General features: G+C 39.5%; 1 protein-coding gene across 6 annotated transcripts in view; it reads left to right on the forward strand.

Moving 5' to 3' along the window:
- Positions 1 to 2,877: 2,877 nt before the first annotated feature.
- Positions 2,878 to 24,665, forward strand: part of brd4 (bromodomain containing 4) — a 70,505-nt gene continuing 48,717 nt past the window's right edge. For 4 of the 6 annotated variants that reach the window (XM_034189788.1, XM_034189791.1, XM_034189790.1 and 1 more), the window contains exon 1: positions 13,809 to 14,439. In XM_034189788.1, the coding sequence (XP_034045679.1) occupies positions 14,342 to 14,439 (98 nt within the window). In that variant the 5' untranslated portion in view covers positions 13,809 to 14,341. Of the gene's footprint in view, positions 3,012 to 13,807; positions 14,440 to 24,665 lie in introns of those variants that run through there. The other 2 variants (XM_034189792.1, XM_034189789.1) reach the window with 2 other exon arrangements.

The following is a 24,665-nucleotide window of genomic DNA, read 5'->3' on the forward strand; positions in this document are numbered from 1 at the left end:
GCATTTTAGAAGAAGACACTGAACTTTCTGTTGTTGTTGTTGTAATTCACTCTTTATTGCCTTTCAAATACAAACTCCACCCACAACAACCAGGCAACGTGGAAGAACAAATGAATGCAGCCAGTTAAGAGGGGAACAACAAATACCAAACAAATGAAAAACACAGAGTCATAGTAGTTACTCATTACAGGGATTTTTGCTTTTATCACTTTAGATTTTTAATATTAATGTCATAGAGGATGCAAAGTAAGAAAGTATGGTGCAATGTTTTCACTGTGCCTATGACAATAAAGACTCTTGATCTTGATTTTCTTTATAGTTTTTATTGTGCACTGTATACACCACCTCCTTCCCAACTGCAGGACCAACAGACTGAAAAACTCCTTTGTCCCTCAGGCCATCAGACTGTACAACTCCTCACTTGGGGGGAGGAGGAGTAACAGGAAGACAGAGGGCGGGAATGAGAATGAGAGGAACACTAGTAGCCAATAAACCAGTATTGATTAGTATGTCTGGTATTTATATTGTGTATTTGTATTTATATTTATATTTGCGAACTGTTTTTTTTTTCACGTTTGATGCTCTGTGTGCTTCTTACCTTGTGTGCTGCTATACAATACTGCTGGAACCTCAATTTCCCTGAGGGAGCCTTCCCAAGGGATCAATAAAGTTCTATCTAATCTCACATGAGTTCAAGACAAATTTTCCTTTGGGACAATAAAGTATATCGTATCGTATTTCATTCACTCGCAGTGCCGCATACTGCCTTCTTATTATCACCATTATCACAACATCCTATGATCTACTGCTACCAGACATTTTTCACCAGAATAACTTGACAATAACAACCCACATTTCATATTACATAATAATCTCTTGCACTTAATACTGTTCACATCTTCCACAATAACCTTTTAATATTGTGTTCACGAATGGGCCCCACATTTTAAAAAATACTTCTTGTCCATTCAGTTTAAAGATCATTTGCCCATAATTACCTATTTTAATCATTTCCCCCAAACACTCATTGAATGAGACAATGTATTTTGTTTTCCATTGTATAAGGACAATCCTGCATCCTGTGTTGAGGGCCACCCTACACCACAGCCTCTACTGACTTGATAAATCCACCCCCTTTGTTATGATACCTAATATGTGGAGCGCAGGGCTCCTGTGTTATCTTTATTTTTAAACATTTTATTCAAGAATGTTACTATATCACCTCAAAGATTCCATGTCCTTTGGCATTCATATAGCATGTGTTGAAGAGTACCCACATCTCCAGCATCATTTTAGTTTTGCCATCTTGTTGGGAGGTCCAGTCACTCCTATGAATGATGCTATAGCCACGCCCAAATCTTCTTCCCAGGCTTTTGTAAGAGCATCAAGTTTCAGTGGACAAGATCTTCTCAATGGCTGTAAAATTTAGATGCTCCAGTCTTAGCCGACTGTTTGCCCTGAGATAACTCTTATACCACTGGATTATTAGAGGGCGCTTCCTTTGTACTGTCATTATCCTACTTCTTCATTGAAGTTTTTTTCCAACAACAATAATAAATAAATAGATATTTTGGATCTTTGCAATTTAATTGTCATCTGTTCAAATGACATAAAATTATCATCTTTAAAAAAATTTGCAATAAAGATAATTCGTGATGTACCCAGTTTACCAATACAACATTTTTTAACCCACTTTCATTAATTTATTATGCCAAAGAGATGATTCCTTAGTCAGAAGGCTTGAACCCCATGGTTTCCCGTGCAAATTTAAACAACGTTTCTCCTACTGTCTGTGAGATAAAAGCTTGCATTGGAAAAGATTCAGGAAGTTCCTTTTCAGTTGCGGTCCATCCTGGACCTTAATCACTTGGCAGATTAATTATGGATAACTGATTAAGGGAAAAGCATAGTGGTACCAATCCATTCTTGGTAAAGTCAGACTTCCATCCTAATTAGCAGCACATACTTCTGTTCTGCAAAAAAAAAAAAAAAAAGAGGTATTTTGCCTGCCCAAAGAAAAGTATTTATAACATCAGTAAACCTTTTTAATAGCGAGGAACAAAACTGCAAAGGTAACAAATATATAATATAATTCAAAAACAAAGAGTTCACTGCGCTTCTGTATAGCACAAACAAATCTGGTACAACCAGATAGGACTTATTTGTAAAAGAGAAAAACTGTTGTGCAACACAGAAATAAGTGCCAAGAAATTTAATAAGGTGCTGAGGACTCTGAGGAAGATGTGACTCTCACATTGAAACGTTAGTCCCATTGTACATTTTTGCTTTCAGCACCTTATTAAATTTCCTGGCACTTATTTCTGCGTTGCACCAGTTATTTTTTTTCTCTTATATAATATAATTCATTTGAGAAGTTATCAACATTTTAAAAAAATATTTAAGTATTTATTTAAGTGCTCTCAATTTTCTGTATAAGGGAGAGAAGATTTTCTGACTTTTTTTTAAAGCCTGGGGTAATCTTAATTCTTCAATACACTACGAGAATGGCACCATTTAAACTGCCATTTTTTTTCTAAAATCTGGTGGGCAAAAACTCAAAAAGGACATCACCCCTGATTTTCACCAATTTGTTTTATTGTACCACTGTTTCTGTATTTGGAGTAATTAACAATACATCATCTGCGTATAACAAGAACTTATTTTAAGTATTTTATATATATATATATATATATATATATGTATGTGTGTGTGTGTGTGTGTGTGTGTGTGTGTGTGTGTGTGTGTGTGTGTGTGTGTGTGTGTGTGTGTGTGTGTGTGTGTGTGTGTGTGTGTGTGTGTGTGTGTGTGCATTGTGCATTAAGTTTTGCAGATATAACATTCAGGTGGTTGTCGGTTGTCTCTTCTGCAGTTGCCGCGACGTTGCGTGTCCTACGTGACGTTTCTACGTCTCCAACGAAAAGACCTACGCGTGACGTCACCCGCAGTGAGAGAGGTGTTCAGGATCCTCGGAGAGAAAGATCCCGCGCACCCTGGTAACCTGATAAACCCAGGTAAATGCTGCTGGTTTAAACGTTATTTTGCCACTCGTCTCACCTCAATAAACTGTATGACTGTTCAAGAAGACACAGCGGGCAGCGGTGCGTGAAGACGTAAGATGCTGCGCTGATGCCCGGCGCCCACTGAGACTGTTCATTTGCACGGCGGCCTGTTCTCTTAGCTAGCATGTTAGCTAAAGCTAGCTGGCATTTGTCTATGAAAAGACACAATAACGGTTCCGACCTTGTGTGTGTCTGCGACGTCCAGTGCTCATCTCACCCACTGCTGGCCGCAGTTATACCACCCATAACCTGACAGACGTTGTTACGACCTCAGTGTTCGGCATGTAATGCTACTGTGCTCGTCGACTGTCTTGTGTTGTGGGAGACGGTGACGCCGTAATGATGGCGTAGCCTCAGATTGAGGATATTAACTAAGAATGGAGGCACGTCAGAGCATTTCACGATCGATATACATGTAGGAGTCGTTTTCCACTCGCTGTGGCGTTGAGGAAACTGACGCCCTTTTATCACTGTGCTCTTTCAGTTTTGATTCACTCGGCTCTTGACGTCCATTACGAAAACCAGGCAATAATCTGTACTCTGGCCTAACGTCAGGATCTTGGTTCTCACGGTGCTTGCACAATACTTAGCTTCTTATTGTTAAGCTCACCACATCAATTTGGTCTGATGTGTTCGTATCTGACTAATAGGTCTGGATGTGTAAGACACAAAGTAGTGTAGTCGAGCATGATTGTTTGCTTCGTGTACTGCTTCTGGTCTTTGCTTGTACCAGATATTGATGTTACTGATGGTCGATGGTGGCTTTGATTTATCTGACAAGAATACAGTGTGATTGCAAAACTCATCAGACAGCTCTATAGTCAAGTCCATCAGTAGTTGCACAGTGACACAATATCTAATTTGGCTCTGCACCACTACAGAGGAGGTGAAATGAAACAATCTAGGCGTGCTTTAATTTTGATTATACTGGATAACAAAATACAACAACCTTTTTAGAAAGGCCGTGGCTACGAGTACGGACCCGTATCTACAGAGACCCTTCTAAAGATACAGAAGGTGTCTTACCGACCAATCAGACTGCGCAAATATGTCCGTACCCGTACCATATGCGGCTAAAGGTCCAGTATCGCGTATAATTCTTTCTGCCTCGCTTAGAAAACAGCGCTTGGAACTTGAGGTGGATGGATGATGAAAGAAGCAAAACACCTTCGCAATTTATGTCGATATTTTGATGAATTTCTTCATTTACATTTGATGATTTTTTTTTTTATTTACAAGCAGCTTCATTAAACAAATGTACTCTAATGATTATCAGCATGATGGCGAGCTTACAGGCTAACATCCGCTAACACTAGAAGACAGTTGCCAGTTATGGCTTCTGAAACAAGGGAGAAAAAAGAAACAGCACAGTCCACGAAGCATTAGTGGATGTAAAATATTCTGTCTGTTAAGAGCTTCACCTCTTGTTCCTCATGTATTTCCCACCGGTGTCACATACGTCCACTCAGTGAACCTCGGTCCGTACCTTTAACAGTCCCACAGAAGATACGGATGTACATACCCATAGTCACTTTGTTTTAGAAATCACAGCCTTTTGTGTACATAATGTCTTCCTTTTCAGAACCCATAAGTAGTTGGACTGACTAAGTATAGAGTAGAGCCCGACCAATATATCGGCCGACCGATATTATCGGCCGATATAAGCCCTTTTCAAAGTACTCACTATCGGCTGAAATTTTGCCGATAGAACGCCGATAATTTCTCATAAACAGAACAGTTACTGAAATGTTTGTGTCGGCAATGTCCTTGCACCGTTTGGCCAGTAGATGGAGCTCTGACTCTATTCAACTGAGAGCTGCTTACACTCCTCCTTAAATGTGTTCATCGCCGGCCCCCGTAATTCGCCGTCACACTGCACTGATCGGCTGACAAAAGCATACAAGTAAGTTTATACGGATGTTGTTTGTAATAACTTTGCAATTACATTCACCCCACATTTCTCCCGTTTCAGTTTAACTCAGTTTGATTAACGTAGTTTATGTTGTAATGTGTCAGATGTGCCTCATTGCGCCAGTCATGCTTTTTATTAAGCCCACGTTGTGTAGACCTTATTTGTAGCATGAAAAACTTTCGCTTACTGCTAAGAGGTTGAAACATTCAGATTCACTGGTTGTCCGGAAGGATTCTGGGAATTACTGCCGTTCGCAATTAACCCTCTGGGGCCGATGCCGTCGTATATGATGGCTGGGACCAAGCTTTACTAAATTGTAAATAACTTTTTAATGATATGAGATAGAAACTTGCTTTTTTTTTTTTTTTTTTTTTGCTGAAAAGTTAACTCCGCGGCCTTTCGATCCACTGTCAGCCATCTTGGTACTCCTCATAGGAGATGTGTGATGATGTGCGCAATGTGAGTGTCCAATCGGAATTGGTTCTCTGTCACATGGTTTTCCAAAATCCAATCGTAGGGCAGATTTACTTCACGTGATATGGCAAAGATCATTTTCAGGAGTGATGTCGTACTAGTTGGCCCGTTTGAATAGACCCCTAACTGCTCCAATTGCATTTTTGCATTTGTTGAACTTGAAAATTCTTCTCTGTTATAAAGTTAATCAATATGAGGACAAAGCTTCAGCTTTTAGCTCATACCTTTTTTGTTAAGGGTCCAAAAAGAACATTTTATTAATTAAAAAAAAAAAAAAAAAAAAAAAAAAAAAAAAATATATATATATATATATATATATATATATATATATATATATATATATATATATATAAGGCTGATTTATCAGCTGTCGGCAAATCAGTTGATTTATCGATTATCTGCATTTTTTTCATCCAAATATCGTTATCGGCCTCAAAAAAATCCATATCGGTCGGGCTCTAGTATAGAGATAAATTGTCCATCCAGTGGCTTTGCAGTTCAAAATATTGCAAACTCTTGAGGTGCATGATTTTGTTTGACATCCTTGAGGGACAATTTCTGGTTAGCTGGGAGAATTGTAAACTTTATGTTTCTTTGTTTGGGAATCTTTAGTATGTTCTCTTGATCCCAAGCACCTTATCCTTCCCAGATGAGTTGCTGCACAATGGAGCATCACAAAAACTACCTGTATAAGTCAATTGCCTTTTTTTTCAGACCAGTTAGTTTGGGTTAGGGCTGAAACAATTACACAAGTAACTCGAATAATTTGATTACCTACTCTCCACCTTGCAGACAAAGTGAAAGGATGCACACATTAAGTGAATCAAGTTGAACTATTCAAAAATGCCTTTAGTTCGATTTGATCAGAGTTTTCATCAACAGTGTGCACAGTGGATTTAGCAATGTGGCTTTTGTGTAAAAGCTGCCAGTCTGTTTTTTTCACAGGCTGCGTTCACTTTCACACACAGCCTGTTAGCTGACTGAGGATTTTGCCAACCACCTGTCCTTACTGTTGGTGAAAGCTCTGAAACTCATAATGATGTGAAAAAATAATCATCTGAGAAACCGAGCGGGAACACCGTGAATTTGAAAATCTGCATGATGGCGCAGCACTATTGTGCCATTTCTTCGGGAGAGCCCTGTCTTTACACTGAAAAGGTCTAAAAACTTGGGTAAAACATTAATTTTACTGTATTAATCCTGCCTAAAAGAGATACTGGTAAATTAGCCCATCGTTGAAAAGCTGACATTATATTGAACAATAAAGGAGTAAGATTTGCAGCCCACAGAGCCTGAGGTGATCCAGTTACATTCACTCCAAATACCTAAAATCAGAATGAGTCAGATGGAAAGGAACATAGAGTTTGTCTGAGTCTTTGTGCAGCTACATTTATTAGCAAGCATTCACTTTTTTGTATGTTAAGCCTCTATCCAGAAAAAGAGCCAAAATTTTGGAGTCCTGTTATGATAGATGTTAAATGACATGTTGGATTTGTGGCATATAAGTCATCTGCATAAGGAGCAACCCTATGTTCTGTACTCCCATGAGTCACAGCATGCAACAAGGAAGAGGTTCTGAGACTTATTGATAGTGGCTCTATTGCTAAAGCAAAAACTAAAGGGGAGAGGAGATAACTTTGATGTGTACCATATGACAGACTAAAATAGTCGCATTTTACATTATTAGTAAAGATAGAAACTAGAGGGAAGTATACAAGAGACAAATCAAAGAAATAAATCTATTGTTAAAACCATATTACTTGAGGACTGCGAAAAAGTACTCCCATTCCACTCTTATCAAATGCTTTTTCAGCATCCAATGAAATTACCACTTCAGGGAGATTACTACTGTGTTTGGAATAGGGCAGAATTTTCACATCTACGTAAAGGAGACTGATGGGTCTGTAAGAAGCACAGGAAGACTGATCTTTTCCTTCCTTGAGCAGTAATGACACAGAGGCCTATCAGCGTTGTGGGAAGAGAACCCTGTTCCAATGATTCCTTAAAAACTGACAAAAGTAACAGTGGTAATTTCATATGGAACTTCTTATAATAATCAAAAGGGAATCCATCAGGGCCAGGGGATATGCCTGACTGTAACAGTTTAATTGAGAATAAAACCTCCTCCAGATTAAAAGGAGCATCAACTTCTACTGTTTTTAAAGTATCAACTGTGGGGCTTTCTTGATCATCAAGGAATTGATAGTGATGAAACTTTCCTGGAAATTCCTCAAAATCCAGGGTTTTTCCTTATGTGGTGAATGTTTCCGGGTTATTTTTGACAACATTCGTCAGAATCCATTCATATTCCATGCCCAAACAGTTGGTGGTAGTAGTGCTCCATGATGGTTTGCAAGCCACCAATAAAATCCAATGAAGAAGGGTTATTTTTTGGTTTGGGTTTGGCTCTTTATTAAATCATACTTTTTGGGACTGTGTGGTTGTTCTAACAGTTTACCTTGTTATGATCATTAAAAGTTATGAGCTGTGTGTTTTTCCAGTAATCATACATTAAGTGGAGCTAACGGGTGAAGCTACCAAAGCTGCTAACAATGGTAATGCCATTAGCATGCAGACAAGAGTTTAACTCTCACGAAAACAAACAGGGAGGTAAGAAGATATTTTTATTTGATTATCATTTGCATTATGAATAAGAAAGCAAATTAATAATAACACATTAATGCACTTTTTTTAATAATATTTACATCAGGTTCTAGCCAGATACACAATGATTTTCCTAGAGGCCTCACCTCTTTTTGCATGAAACGAAAAGTCAATACATGAATTTAGTACTTTTCAATGTAAGAAATGTTTATATTTAAAAAAAAAAAAGAAGAAATTGCTAAAAGCCAAAGAAAAGAAAGATGAATGCAGGCAGAAATAGGGTTGGGTATCGAGAACCGGTTCATTTTGGGTATCATTAAGAAATGATTCGATCCACCGACATCAATAGCCTTTTTGCTTAACAATCCCTTATCGGTCCTTCAGAGCGGCTGTTGTTTTTGTGGGTATTTGTCGGGAAAATGATCATGTCTCTACGTTGATTACAGAACCCCTGCAGGGTCTTCAGAAGTTATATTGGACTCGGCTACGCCTCGTCTAGTATAACTTTCCTTCATCCAATATTTCTCTATGTTGGACTCCTTACCATCCATTATTTGTATTATATATATATATATATATATATATATATATAGATATATATATATATAGATATAGTTGGGAAAACATTTCTTGATGTATTGCAGCAGATCTTGGAAATCAATTCAGGTTGAAGGACAGTTCCGTGATCAACTTACAACTATGTAAATATGTACATATTGAGGAGGGTTTGGCTCAAAGGGCACACACACAGCTACAACCTCATGAGAAAGTCAGACAAATTCAAAGTGCTCAGCTATAATCCTGTTACCCAAATAAACGGATCAACTGCATTATATTGAAAGTATTTCAGCAAAAATGACCTACTGATCAAATGTGCATTCAGAAATTAGGTAAGGTACTGTATGAAATAAGCACAAAGGCTATGACATTTTCAGAACCCTGCTCATAACTCAACCCCAGAAAACTGAACCAATTTCTCCAGTAGGGGCACTATAGCAACATTTTTGCATTTTGGCCTCCAACTCCCAACCCGTACATCGCACATTCAAGTGGCTCATGGACGTGTTCACTGGCTCGAGCTGAATCTCCTGGGTTAGGTCATGCTCATATGCAAGATATGCAAAACTGACTTTTTTGGCACCACATTAATTTTATTTATTATACAATCAAAATTTGCATTGTCTAGAAAAAAACTTGTAAAAAGTTCAGCTGTAGGGTAAATTTTAAAAAGAACAGACGGCCTTGAACTACTTAGGGCAGTGATGGTTGAGACAAATGTGTACATCTAACATGTTTCTTATATATTTTGTAAATGCTAGTGAGAAAAAATACTTCTAAATCTAAAAACACTGTTTTTGTAACCTGATGACACTTGCTGAAGTGGTTGTCAGCGTGCACACTATGTATGTGTGCATGCATCACCAGAAGTCAAAGGTGACTTCTGATTTTTTTTCAAAAGTTCATGCATGCACACCTGCAGATGCTGTTAAAAGGTAAATAATATATTGGTTGTGGAATTCCCCCCAGATAAATATGTTATCTTTAGTAGAATGAGATGTATTTTTACAAGACGTTTCTAAAACAAACCGTTATTTTAATGTTTGGAAAATGATCGTGTTCATCTTTATATATCGAACAATAAATCAATATATCCGGTATCGCAACAGACCTAGCACAACCGCACTCTGCACATATTATAAAGACATGGCTGCAGCAGAACATTGTATAGGTATTGGATTTGGCGGCTGCCTGCAGTCCTGACGTCCAGAGAAGAGAATGTATGGAGAATTTTCAAACAAATAATTCAACAATGACCCCATACCTCAGACCTGGGCAAACTGCGGCCCGGGGGCCACATACGGCCCTTTGCATGTCTCTGTCCGGCCCTCATGAGGTCTGTGATGATTATTATATATTAAAAATGTCAAGCTTGTGTGTTGCAAATCATTAGAGAGGTTTATTTAGGTATATTTAAATATTTACATACTATTACAATAATAAAAATTACCCATAAAAGCTATTAAATAGGTCATTTTTTTGGGAGACAGCCGAGTTATTGATGGTGTGGCCCTCGGACATAATTCAGGTTCCCTATGTGGCCCCTTGTACAAATTAATTGCCCACCCCATTTGCAGGAAGAATGGAACAAAATTGCACCTGAGAAGCTTCAAAGCTGGGAATCAATACCCACAACACACACAATAAACATGGCTATGCACAATCCCTAAATAACATTAGTTATACTAAACAGAGTTTTATTGTACTATTGTATTATAATTTTGTACTGCTTGTTAATTCGTCTGCAAAGAAGGCATTCAAGTAAGAATTTTATTGTATTGTATACACAATACTACTTATTACAGTAAAGCTATGAATCTTAAATGCTTTAGCTTGCCAACTTTTTTTTTTTGAACGTGTTGCTGGATTGAAATGCAGGGATATTAAATGAAACTGACCAGGGGAAAAAAGAAAATATATTGGGTTCATACTATCTGTAATGAAATAAAAGTCAAAATAAATGGAAGAATCACTGAGTTTTTCATTTGTTTGCATTTTCTGTACAGTTCCAAATTTCTTCTGATTTGGGGTTGTATATAGTAATTGTTTTATTGTAAGTTTTGTATTTGTTTTTGTATTTACATATTGCTGTTTTTTTTAAAATATGTTTCCAGATGCCTGATCCTTCAGATGAGCATTAAAATATGTTTCATGATTAGGGTTGGGTATCAAGAACCGGTTCTTTTCAGGTATTGTTAAGAGATGATTCGATCCTCGAGACATCAATAGCCTTTTTGCTTAACGATTCACTTAATGGTCCTTCAGAGCAGCCGTTGTTTTTGAGGGTGTTTGTCGGGTCTGTAATCAATATAGATAAATTAATTGGTATTTAAATGAATTTGAGATCATCTGCCCTGGCTCATGTAAACAGTAACAGTTGAACAAAGACAATGCAGAAATAAATAAATGTTCATTTCAGTACAGATATTTTGTGTCTCATTTGGTCATTGTTGCTGTTGTTAAATTTTTGCATCACATACAAAAAAAACACACATCAGTATTACATATTGACCATCTGCCCATATATAATGCTAGAAAAGTTGTCATTTAGCATCAGTTAAAATATTGTTAGTACCCAGTGATCACCAGATGCCTGTAAGTTTGAAGGCTGAGTCTGTTGATGAGTTGGTGAACTGGAGGTTAATAGTTTTGTTTTAAGAGGGTTACATAGAAGCTTTATCTGACAGATGAGAGTTCCATGTGACACAATGCTAAAATACCCTTGGCTGTATGAGCATAAAATAGGAAATGAAATGCCACCTTTTGACCTCTTAAAATAGGTCAAGGTTAGCCATCTTTGGACTTGTCCAAGGTCTGTGTCCCAAGAATGGTCCCTGTGAATTTGAAGACCCCGGCAGGAATAGGAATGGACTTAAGCTGAGCACAGACACAAAGTCTTTGTAATACCTGATGGCCATTATTTGGCCTCGGGTAATAAATGGGATCTATTCTTTGGGCCTCTCTCTTGAGATTGTATCTTGAAGCCTGATTGATGCCAGGGCATTTAACTTGCAAAGACAATGTTTATTTATTTGAAATACATCTGACAAAAAGGGGATCACGTTATATTCAAGATGTAGACTTTTACATGTCATATACACTGCATCTGGAAAGTATTCACAGTGCTTCACTTTTTTTTTCTACTTCTTGTTATGTTATAGCCTTATTCCAAAATGGATGAAATTTATTTATTTTCCTCAAAATTCTACACACATACCCTATAATAACAATGGGGAAAAAAGTTTTAGATTATCCATCATCAGGTGGATCATCCCTGAGATGTTTCTACAACTTAATTGACTCCACCTGCAGTAAATTCAGTTGATTGGACATGATTTGAAAAAGCGCACACATCTACATATAAGGTCCCACAGTTGACAGTGCATGTCAGAGCACAAACCAAACATGAAGTCAAAGGAATTGTATCTGTAGACCTCCGAGACAGGATTGTCTCGATGCACAAATCTGGGGAAGAGTACAGAAACATTTTTGCTGCTTTGAAGATCCGAATGAGCACAGTGGCCTCCATTATCCATAAATGGAAGAAGTTTGGATCCACCAGGACTCTTCCTAGAGCTGGCTGCCCGTCTAAACTGAGCAATCGGGGGATTGCAGTGGATGCCAGGCGTCATGGCATCAACAAAACCAGGCAACACTCATCACCTAGAAAACTCCTTCCCCTGTGCGCATTCCGTGCTTCCAGACGGGGACAAGTGAGCCCGCCCTGCACGCGATCTGAAAGGCCCTTTATTTAGTCACTGTCTTGGCCTTTGATACATGCGTAACGGTCTTTTATTTAGCAGCAGCCTATCACTATGTGAAAAAAATTAAGTGACAAATAGAATTATGATATAGTCAGTATTTTACTACGTTTTTGAATCATGATACTGTCAAAGAATTATGTCAACAGGTTGACTCTTCTATGTCCCAAAGTCCAAATTCTATGTTTTCCATCTACAAAAAAGAGATAAAACAATTTGAAAACTTTTCAGTGAGTTACTGAAATCATGTTTTGTACCCCCAAAATATCCACTGTACCCCAAATTTTCATATACTGTACAGAGGCATACTGGAATGCATCAGCCATTGGTAGATATTGGTGAGAGAAAATAAATGTTTTTTGAAAAACTACTTTACCCTAGTATCCACCTAAATAAGTTCATGCTCATTTAGGTATTCAGCAGAAAGAATTATACACACTTGGGGAATAACCCTATTGTGTCTGATGATTTGCGGGAATTCATGGTGGTTATACGGTCACAAATTGAGCTTTATCGGCGACACGTTAGCGGAGCCGGTAAAACGGATATTTGTGACCGTATAACCGCAGAATGTCCACAATGTAATTGAAACAGTAATTCTGTATCCGAATCCACATCAATACTTTCGTAGGGTAGCTTAAATTCACCCATTTGACATTGTTGTTAGTACGCGACTTTCTCTCACTGTCAGCTAACAGCGCCTTTATGACAAATGCGTAGCAGTGTGCGCGGCCGGTGTTTTGTCGAGATGTGTGTCTCGTCACATAAATGGACCGTTCTGCGTCAGCAAATCCAAGGTGGATGTGCATGTTGAATTGGCACAGGTTTTACGCCGGATACCCTTACTGACGCAACTCCACATTACATGGAGAAATGTGGCAGGGGTGGGATCTGAACCCGGAACCTTCTGCACTGAAACCAAGCGCATTAACCACTTGGCCACCACCCCTGTGTTACGGTCTGAAATCTCACAAGATTAACCAGTCCAATTTGTGGAAAAAATGTAATTGGATTAGAATGCGGTTTATACTGTAAATGTGTCTCGATGTTTTCTTCGCAGTGTCAGTGGGTAGCTAAAATCTCTTGTAGCTTCTTCTTGATTGGGTGACTCCATCCATAATATATATTTAAGGGCTATATGACCATGATGAAGATTATTCATAAGATAGTACTTTGTCCGCATGTGCAAGAGTATTCTGCGGAAAGAGTGGGGGCGGGGCATGATGAAATGAACTTTAAACGGAAGACCGGAAGGGGGTGGGGTGAAAAAGGTGGAACAGTGAGAAACAGGAAGAGAGACAGAGACAGAGACAGAGAGAGCATGGACTTCAAGCAGTTGATGGGGAAAAGGGGAGGGGTGGAATGAGCAAGCGTAGGAGGGAATCTTGGCGGGAGGGGTGTGTGGGCCGAAGCTCAACTGAATGAGGAAGAAGCCAGTCCATTTTTGCTGTTGAGTAACTGCATGCTGTGCTGGAGAGGGTGAGAGAAGGAGCAAGTTACGGGAATAAAGTGCGTCTCGTGGATCTGGTCAGAGGCCCCTCTTTCCATTCCCCTTCCTGCTCAGACACCTCTCTTTTGCTGCTGGTGTCCACTTGAGTCGGGTGGGGGCAGGCCCTAGAGAGGACATACAATGGAGCGAAGAGCCTGTGGCAACTGGGTTGTTGTATTGCTAAGAGGGGGATGGGGTAGAGAGAGGACTGGTTCACGCAGCTAACACAGCCTGCCGGCTGTAGGCTTGCACAGCCTTCCCACCCCACTTGAACCCACTGTTTCCAGGCGAGAGCCTGCTTTCCTGGAACAGCCATGCTCTGCCCACTTGGACAACACTAAGGATTACTAACCGATAGGTGTGGGATTTTAGTATACATACTGGAATCTGGAGAACCACGTATCTCTGTGGATGAACGGGAGAAAAAGAAACGGAAAACTTCAGTGCAGTTCTTTTGAATGTAGTTTTTTTGTGGATTTCATGAATGGATTACAAGATGTATGCCAAGTCAAACGATTTGCTGGATTTTCAAAAGCTGGACGCCCTCTTGGAAAAAATTGCACATTCAGTCTCTCTAAAGAGGTAATGTTATGCAACGATGTAGACTGACCAGACTTTTCCAATATGTGTCACTCTTTTCTGTCACACATAGTAATAGATTATTAGAAGTACATCTTAACATGTTGAGGATGAAGACAGTCTGCACTTGGTCCCGGGAATGTCATGTAGTTAGAAGCTCAGCCTTATACTATTTGTATTAAAGATAAAACACTCTAGATTTCAGCCAGAAGCCATGTATGCACATCCTTGGGATAAAGAGAGGGACATATTTGGGTCTACAGATGTATCCTGGGTCCTTGTTTCAGGTTGTCATTTCAACTGGCTAGACTTACTGAAAGGACTGGCATAGCTCTTGGTTATTCCTGTTATATGCCTGAGTCATGGTTAGTCTAGTGACTCAGTTTGCATGTGCATACACTGACTCATAAGTGATCGGCAGGAAAAGAGTGTCTTTTAATTTGTCAACTTGAAGTAAACCAGAAGTTTTTCTAAACTGGGAAATAGGGGTGCCGCGCCCCCTTGTTTTGGTTGCACACCCCCTTGCTGAAATGCAGAATTTTTTTTTTTTTATTATTTGTGTGTGTGTGCGTGTGCTTAACGTTATTCCCAGCATACAGCCTTCCCCTCGGCAATCAATTCTTCTGTAAATACATAACAATGATGCCAGGCAATAGCAAGCCTGTTGTAATTCTGTTTTTTTTTTTTTTCTCCCCAAAACACTAAAATGTGGCAAAATGTCTCAGAATGCATAAACATGTCCTATTTCATACAACTCCCACTCTCTGTTGTCTGGCCTGTAGCGAGGTGAAAGTTCGGACAAACCGCCCACTTTGCCTACTTTTGACACGATTTTCGTACTGGTGTCTGTTTGGGGTCCCTACCGGATCATGGTATTATTGAAGTATCGGTACACATTCGGTATGTGCAATTGTAATCACTCCCATTTTATGCTGCGAGTTGTCATTCGGCTGTTTTGGGCAGCAGGTCAGAGTTGGGGAAAAATCCCCTTACCTTCTGTGTCTCAGAGCATGAGGACACAGAGAGCAAAGAGGAGAGTTAACAAACAATTTAAAACTTTTCTTTCAAACTCTTTGCTGCTCTGTGCATGTCCTCCGCTGTGGTTAAAGCAAGAGTATGGCGTCAGATTAGTGCCATAAGCACTCGCGTGATAAAATATGCATTTCGGCGTATTATATTATTTCACATGCATAGATATTTACTGCGAGCATGCAAATGATCTCTGCACGCGCGCACTCAGAAGAAACTGCTCCTTGAGCGAAGAAAAAATGTTGCAAGCAAGGTGGAATATCTGACCAGCGGGCCCCTGCCCTCTCGAAGCTGATTTCTGGTCACGCAAAGTGGATTTCTGCTCTCTTGCTTGAAACTTATGGCACTATGGGCGAGGGAACCAGGAGTTGGTACTAGCTCTGCTGTGATTGGTTGTTTCTGAAGAGCGAGATTTAATTGACAGCCCTCGTCTCAGACACGGACGTCTGCTGAAGTGAAGACAACGGCGTCTGGGCAGAGGTTCCTTCAGGTGAGAAATCTCTGCCCAGATGTCATTGTCTTCTTCGGGGAGGTGGTGGCATAATGGTTTGCATGTGATTAAGAGGTTTTACTTGTTGTCATCTGATGGTTAATAATCACATTATTCCCTTTGATCAGTTTGGGTGAAGTGTGTCAGACTCGGACGCGTCGGGGTTTAATTAATTTCAGGTAATTTTTAGGACTTTCTTATTTATTATAATTTATTATTAAATACTGCTGAATTTATGTGGAAATTAGTGTTGTGCAAAGATTCACAGATCTGTCGCTGAGATAGATGATGACTGGAGTGCAGTTTTAAGCAGAAATGAGGCCAACCGAAATGACACATGCGCAGTGAAGGCATCGGAGGCTGATAAGACGGGGGGACCGATTAGACTGCGATTCACTTCCTGGCACTTTCAACAGGTGTTGAAGGAAAAGGGAGGAATAGATGTGCTGTGGACCATTCTGGGAATAAGCTTAGGGCTTGTGTTGGCTACCCATATTAAATAAGAACCTCATCATCTTCGGTGTCTGGGCAGAGGTTCTTTCAGGTTGTGTTCGTTGTTTCAGCAGACTTCTGTGTCTGAGAGGAGGGCTGTCAATCAAATCTCGCAGTTCAGAAAAGACTAATCACAGCCGAGTCTGGTACCCTACCCCATAGTGCCATAAGTTTTGTGTGAGGGAGCAGAACTCCACTGAGTGTGGCTTCAAAGGCGCAGCTTGCTCCGAGCGAGCTACAGCTGCCGCAGTGCTCGGAGTGCTGTGTTCAGACCACGGTGGGTGGAAGAAACAGCTCGCCTTGAGCGCAGAAACCTCCCCCTCCTCTCCTGCCACTCAGCAGAGCATAGAGCTGGCAGCAGGTAGCATGACAGAGGTTTCACAGGATTCTTTCCAGTATCGGAAAATCCCATAGGTTGGATCGGGAAATTCCGATCCACGAATTACACCGGTATTGGAAACCAATACCGATCCGGGATGTTGATTGCCGCTTACATGTTTTGCCCCTTCTATACTGAAGAGTGACACTGGCGCGTTGTGAACTTCTGTGCTCATGTGACATCACACATAGCAGCCAACATGGCTGTCTGCTATATGTGACATCACACATAGCAACCAACATGGCTGTCTGCTGGTGGCTTTTAGACCAGCCATACAAAACCGACTTAACTTTAACATAAATGATCACACATGCCAAGTTCTTTTCATATGGGCTCTCAGTATCATAATCTACCAACCCAATCGTTAATTATCAGTGTTTTTTCTTTTCTTTTAAGACTCAATAAAATGTTGTTTACATAGAAAACTCGTAAAGCCTACTTTTAATACACAGAAAATTCACAAGATACCTCTTGTGAATTTTGTGAATTAATCGGATTGATAAGCAGAATCGATAATTGTATCAATATAAATAAAATTATTATGTGGCTGTGACGCTACGCGTGCTCTGATTGGGTGATTACAGGTAGGATATTTTCCCATATCCAGACCAGTTACCATGACATTCGGCCCGCAACGTGTATTTTCGTTACAAACCAGGAAGCTAAAAAACATGATTAGAAAAACCAAGTCGGACGTGAACGTACTCCATAAATTTATAAACAGCATCAGAAAAAACACACAGATTGAAAGCTTACCAGCTAACGACCTGATTTATGCACTATTTCTGACCCAGCACTTAAATAAAAGCTCAAAAACTATTTTAAATGGCTTTAAACACCTGGTGGCACTGTGACATGATTTGTTTGTATGTTCTTTTTTAATTCTATTGTACATTTGTTTTATTTTTATAAATGTCGATTGATTGACAGTAATCTTATCAAACAAACATGTAGTTTGTGATATCAGTTTGGAGTAAAGACAGAGAAAAGGTGAAAATGTGAAACAAAAAATACAAATACCAAACATATTAAGCAGTACAACTAAATTGGGGAGTGGCGGTGGGAGAGAAAATTCCAAAGTTTCCCCCCTGTTGACAAAGGTCTGCTTTCACCAAAAGAGAACCGCCCCTTTTCAGATCCTGGCTATGGGACTGTTGTTATTGTTGTTTGTTCTGGTCCTTCAAGAAGCTTCAGAATGCCCTGTTTGACCCCCTTCTGTACCATCCTCACTGATTGGTTGCTCTGCTGCCTTTCATCTGGTGTCGCCCCCTTGCTTAATTTTCCTAGAAAACTGTAGGAAACTGGTTATCACCAATCCTGTCTGGATGCTGTGGTTTTGAAAGAGTTTATCTGCTGAATGTTCTTTTTTCTTCGAGGTCATGTGCACATTAGAGCTGCAGCAATTCATCAATTATTAACTAATTTACTAAATTAATCACCAACTATTTTGGTAATTGACTAATTGTTTTGAATCATTTTGTGTGTGTGTGTGTGTGTGTGTGTGTGTTGCATATCAAAATGTTCAGAACAGTCTCAGCTATCTGAATGGAAGACATACTTGTATAGAAGACTGAGTAAACATATTTTGGTTATAAGAAATTGTGAACTGTTTTGGTGTTTAAAAATGGTTTACCAAAGTCTTTGGGTTACAAAAGTAGAGTAATATATGAAAAAATATTTTAGATCAGTTTCTCCAATAATGAAAATGTGCCGACCACTTCCCGAAATGTCAGCCAAGAAGGTGCATTCCATCGCCAGTTTATTAAAAGAAATATAAGTTGATCTGGACGTGCTGGAGGTCCTTGAATGTTTAAATCTCCAAATTATTTGATTACACCTTCCATAAATGGGAATATTTTATGGTTTATTTGGTCCTTTCTGAAGGTAAACAGAATATGTTTGGGTTGTGGACAAAACGCTATATTTGAGGACATCATCTGGGACTTTTGAGAAACACTAATTGATGTTTTTCTTTTTATTTTTACATTTTTGTTTTTTCACATTTTATGGACCAAACAGCTAATGGATTGATCTAAAAAATAATCAGTAGAGGACCAGTAAATTAACCATACTCTGATTATCTTACTGGTACGGTAACCAAACGATAATCGTCAAATCCAGAAATAATCAATAGACTGATAAAATTTGATCTCTTCGTCGATTACAGAAATAATAATTAGTTGCTGCACTAGTGCACATCCAGTTGATTAACTAGGCATGTAGAAAACATGAAAATTCAGTAGAAAATGGTATCATCCCTGAGCAGAATTTAATATCACAAACAGTAGAAAAAAAATGCACTTGCCAAGAGCTGTTTTTCAAACAATGTTTTAGGTGTTTTGTAGTGAATGTTTAGAGGGAGTGACCGACGTTTTGCAGGGTGAAAGTTGTATTTTTCCGGACACTTTAAAGCTGTTAAATATAGATAATTGCATTGACAGTGCTCAAGAGTTTGTGAGGAGAAGGTTGTTTAGTTTGAAAATAATTGATTGAATTTTAGAGGTAATCTAGAGTACGAGGTCTGTCAATAAAGTAACGGTCCTTTTTATTTTTTCAAAAACTATATGGATTTCATTCATATGTTTTTACGTCAGACATGCTTGATCCCTCGTGTGCATGCGTGAGTTTTTCCATGCCTGTCAGTTACGTCATTCACCTGTGAGCACGCCTTGGGAAGGAGTGGTCCCGCCCCCTCGTCGGATTTTCATTGTCTGGAAATGGCGGAATGAAAAGGACTTTTTTTCCATCAGAATTTTTTCAGAAGCTGTTAGAAACTGGCACCTGGAAACCATTTGAAAAATTTATCTGGCTTTCGGTGAAAATTTTACGGGCTTCACAGAGAATAAGGACTGTTACTACAGCTTTAAGGACCCCCTTAAGGACGCTCGGCGCGCCGCGCTCCGAGCTACGACAACGCGGCACAAGCCACCGGACCATTTCTAAATGGGTGGCTCTGTGGATACGAGACCGTCGTGTGCTCTTTCTCTGGTTATCACAAGAGCTGGACATCAGCAATTTTCCGGCAGATTTCACTTTTAACAAGAGATTTTGTCATGGAAAGCCACGCGGAGGCTTCCCGCGTAAAGACCGATTCGCTTTGGAAGCGAGACAACGGAACACCTCTGTGAAGCCCGTAAAATTTTCACCGAAAGCCAGATAAATTTTTCGAATGGTTTCCAGGTGCCAGTCTCTAACAGCTTCTGAAAAAATTCTGATGGAAAAAAAGTCCTTTTCATTCCGCCATTTCCAGACAATGAAAATCCGACAAGGGGCGGGACCACTCCTTCCCAAGGCGTGCTCACAGGCGAATGACGTAACCGACAGGCGTGGAAAAACTCATGCATGCGCACGAGGGTTCAAGCATGTCTGACGTAAAAACATACACTCAACAAAAATATAAACGCAACACTTTTGGTTTTGCTCCCATTTTGTATGAGATGAACTCAAAGATCTAAAACTTTTTCCACATACACAATATCACCATAACAGACGCCTGCCCATACCATAACCCCACCGCCACCACGCGCCACTCGATCCACAACATTGACATCAGAAAACCGCTCACCCACATGACGCCACACACGCTGTCTGCCATCTGCCCTGGACAGTGTGAACCGGGATTCATCCGTGAAGAGAACACCTCTCCAATGTGCCAAATGCCAGCGAATGTGAGCATTTGCCCACTCAGGTCGGTTACGATGACGAACTGGAGTCAGGTCGAGACCCCGATGAGGACGACGATGCATGCAGATTAGCTTCCCTCAGACGGTTTCTGACAGTTTGTGCAGAAATTCTTTGGTTATGCAAACCGATTGTTTCAGCAGCTGTCCGAGTGGCTGGTCTCAGACGATCTTGGAGGTGAACATGCTGGATGTGGAGGTCCTGGGCTGGTGTGGTTACACGTGAGGCTGGTTGGATGTACTGCCAAATTCTCTGAAACGCCTTTGGAGACGGCTTATGGTAGAGAAATGAACATTCAATACACGAGCAACAGCTCTGGTTGACATTCCTGCTGTCAGCATGCCAATTGCACGCTCCCTCAAATCTTGCGACATCTGTGGCATTGTGCTGTGTGATAAAACTGCACCTTTCAGAGTGGCCTTTTATTGTGGGCAGTCTAAGGCACACCTGTGCACTAATCATGGTGTCTAATCAGCATCTTGATATGGCACACCTGTGAGGTGGGATGGATTATCTCAGCAAAGGAGAAGTGCTCATTATCACCGATTTAGACTGGTTTGTGAACAATATTTGAGGGAAATGGTGATATTGTGTATGTGGGAAAAAGTTTTAGATCTTTGAGTTCATCTCATACAAAATGGGAGCAAACCAAAAGTGTTGCATTTATATTTTTGTTGAGTGTATGAATGAAATCCATATAGTTTTTGAAAAAAATAAAAAGGACCGTTACTTTATTGACAGACCTCGTACACTGAAAATTCCACTTGCTGTTCCTTGAATTGGTCTGACAATTTTGCCATGACTCATTGACAGAATTTCCTGAGTCTTGTCTCTCTTCTTCACCATTGGATGTATAAATTCTTCTGGATTTGTGCCATTCACATGATAGAAATGTCAGTAACACACTTGTTTCTTCCTGTTAAAAGGGAGTTTTTCCTTCCCACTGTCGCCAAGTGCTTGCTCACAGGGAGTCGTTTTGACGTTGGGGTTTTTCTGTAATTATTGTATGGCTTTTGCCTTACAATATAAAGCGCCTTGGGGCAACTGTTTGCTGTGATTTGGCGCTATATAAATAAAATTGATTTGATTTGTTTGTTGTGACTCCTGTGGACATTGACCTGCACTATTCACACATGGCCTCAGTTTCACTGCATAGACTTTGTATGATGGAACTTACAATTGAAGTTCATCTGATTTTTTTTTTTTTTTTTTTTTTTTTTTAAACAATGTAGCCATAGCCTGGACTCAGCATTTGTTTGCTTTTATCAGAAAGGAAGTAGTCTTTATATGATGATGGAATTTTATGATTTCCAGTGTAAAGGTGCAACAATTAATGAATTGATTGTTAGTTGACATTTAAATTCATAACTATTTTGACAACCGAGTCATAGTTTTGAGGCTTTTAAAAATGTGAAGTAAACTTCAAAACGGAAGTAAACTGTGTCCTTCAGCAGCTTTCAGTGCACATTTTACTATTTTAAAAGCTTGAAAAATATTGAGCTGGTGTTTTCTTTTCATGGCAACTGGAGCAGTACATGTTAATGTTTTTGATGAATGAATAGAACATTGTGTTTTTATAACATTCTGCAAACTCCCTGCCAGATTTAAAAGTCTGCTGTTTTTTCGGCTTTCCTCCCAAACACGGCTATCATTTTTGTGCAGCACAATTGAATTGAGACATTAAATACGTATAGTTTCACACATGCAGTTTTTAGTGTGGTAATGGTGAATGACTTTGGCAAATAAAGCTGTGACAAAAATGTGCGTACAGGATTACAGCTAACAACGGCACCAATGTTATCTATTAAATATTGTTATCGTTTTGGGACATGTTTAAGGGTTATTCCCTCTCATGTCACCCAGAGGCTCTCAGGTCACCCCTCAGTTCTGTTCTGTCAGTTTGATATGTTATTCCTATTACAAAGTTATAGTGAAATGCCAAATATTGGGTCTGTATCTTGCAAACATTTGAAGTTACAGCCTTTGGAAATTTTTATGAATTTTTCACATATCGTGAAAATGGTGTTTTGTACCAACTTTGCACCTTAATAATGGGCTCCCTATATGCCCCACAGCTTTGAAACTACTCATGTTTTGGTGTATCTAGTGTGATCTGCCTTCCACAAAGGCCTCAAAATGGTAGAAAACCCAAACTTTTACATGTCATTTGCATCTTGATTAGTTCAGAATCAAAGAAATATCCTAGCTATGGCTATAAAACTTTTTGTATGATGGTTTGTAATATAATGGAACATATTTACACATTTAAATGATACGTCGGGTTGTTTTAACAAAATTTATAATTGTTGAAAAAAATTATGATTTGAAAAAGTGTGAAAATAGGCCCATTTTCATCACCCCAGATGCCACTGTGGACAGTTGACTGTCATTCATATTTTTACCATATCTTCTTACATATCTCAAGATGATATGCTGTAAATACGATGTTTTTACACAATACAATTTTGGGTTTTGTACCATTTTGAGGCCTTTGTGGAGGGCAGATCACACTAGATACAGCAAAACTGCCACAATTTCCCAACTCTACACAAAAATGTGAGCCTGGCATGAGCAGTTTCAAAGCTGTGAGGCATATAGGAAGCTCATTATTAATGTGCAAAGTTGTCAGAAAAACTGTTTTCATGATATGTGAAAAATTCACAAAATTTTCCAAAGGCTGTAACTTCAAACGTTTTCAAGACACAGCCCTAATATTTGGCATTTCACCCTAACTTTGGAATGTGATTAACATATAAAATTGACAGGAATAAAGCTGAGGGGTGACCTGGGAATGTTTTTCAAAACAGTGATTTCAGATGGAATGACCCTTAACAGACTTTGTCCACCTTTCTTTGGGGATGTTAAAGGCATTTGTCATCCATACTCTGTCATGTCCGTGTTTTTACATGGAGGATGGATGCTTGCATTGAAAGACGCTGCTCCCACCAGCATTCTGCATGAGCGACTTGCGGAGTACTCAGTGCACATGTACCAATGTAACAACGGTCTACTGCTGAGTGAACAATGCAACACACCTGACTGAGCTGATCTGCTCTGTTTAGTTCATGGACAAATGGAAAATGTGCAGTACTATGGTAGAGCTGCAGTCATTGAATGTTTTTGGAATAGAGTATTCTGTTGATTATTTTATTGATTGATCGAGTCATGAGGTAAAAGTAATTTTGCATTTTTAAGCAACAATATCACTACCAGGTCTCTCCATAACAAGTGGCACAATGTTGCTGCGCCATCATGCAGATTTTCAAATTTAGGGTGTTCCCTCTCTGTTTTCCAAGGTCATTATTTATTTTTAACATTATGAGTTTCGAATTTTTCCCAGACCATAAGCACACACGGTCAATGAAATCCTCAGTCAGAAGACAGGCTGTGTGTGAACGTGCTTTTCGTGTCCCTGTCACGAACCCATGGATTAATGTACTTTTCGTAATTCCACCACGATCCGCTGTGATACTGGGTTGACACAGCCTGTAGAAAAACAGCTATGGAGTGTAGCTTTTCTGCAAAAGCCACATTAATAATTCTGCTTTCCACCTGTTGATGAAAACTCTGATCAAATCTGAATAAAGGTGTTTTTTTTTTTTTTCTTTTGATCAGCTTGATTCAGTTAAAGTGCGTGTCCTTCTGCTTTCTCTGTGAGGTGGAGGACATCCAGTGAACCAAAACACAGCACCGTGTGTGTGTGTTTTTTGTAATACACAAACACACTACTTAACATTAAATATGCTCTAATAGCTTCCATCAGAGGTCAATCAAGGGGTATACTTCCTGTTGTTGCAAGTCTTACATCCCTCTCAGCTCTGGTATAACTGTTAACCTTTCACCTGGTCGTACATCACTACAGACTACTGTGGAATGCTTGAAGTTGAAGAAGCAGCTTTGGTTACTGGGATGGGGGATGTAGATCTCACATGAGAACCCTATTTATTGAACCCTTGGCTTAAAGTGGATATGACACTTAAAGACAACAGTCTTATTACATGTAACAAAGGTTATATAATTCGGTCAACCTAAACGTTTTAGGAAAGTGTACACGGTTCTCCCGTTATATATAACATTTGAACGTCCCGCCACTGAAAAATGTGCACGCTCCGTGATCAGCTTCCCGCTGAGCACCAAGCCTAAAATACGTCACTACGT

Source organism: Thalassophryne amazonica, chromosome 16 (genome assembly GCF_902500255.1).
Source record: "Thalassophryne amazonica chromosome 16, fThaAma1.1, whole genome shotgun sequence".
Taxonomy (NCBI): Eukaryota; Metazoa; Chordata; class Actinopteri; order Batrachoidiformes; family Batrachoididae; genus Thalassophryne; species Thalassophryne amazonica.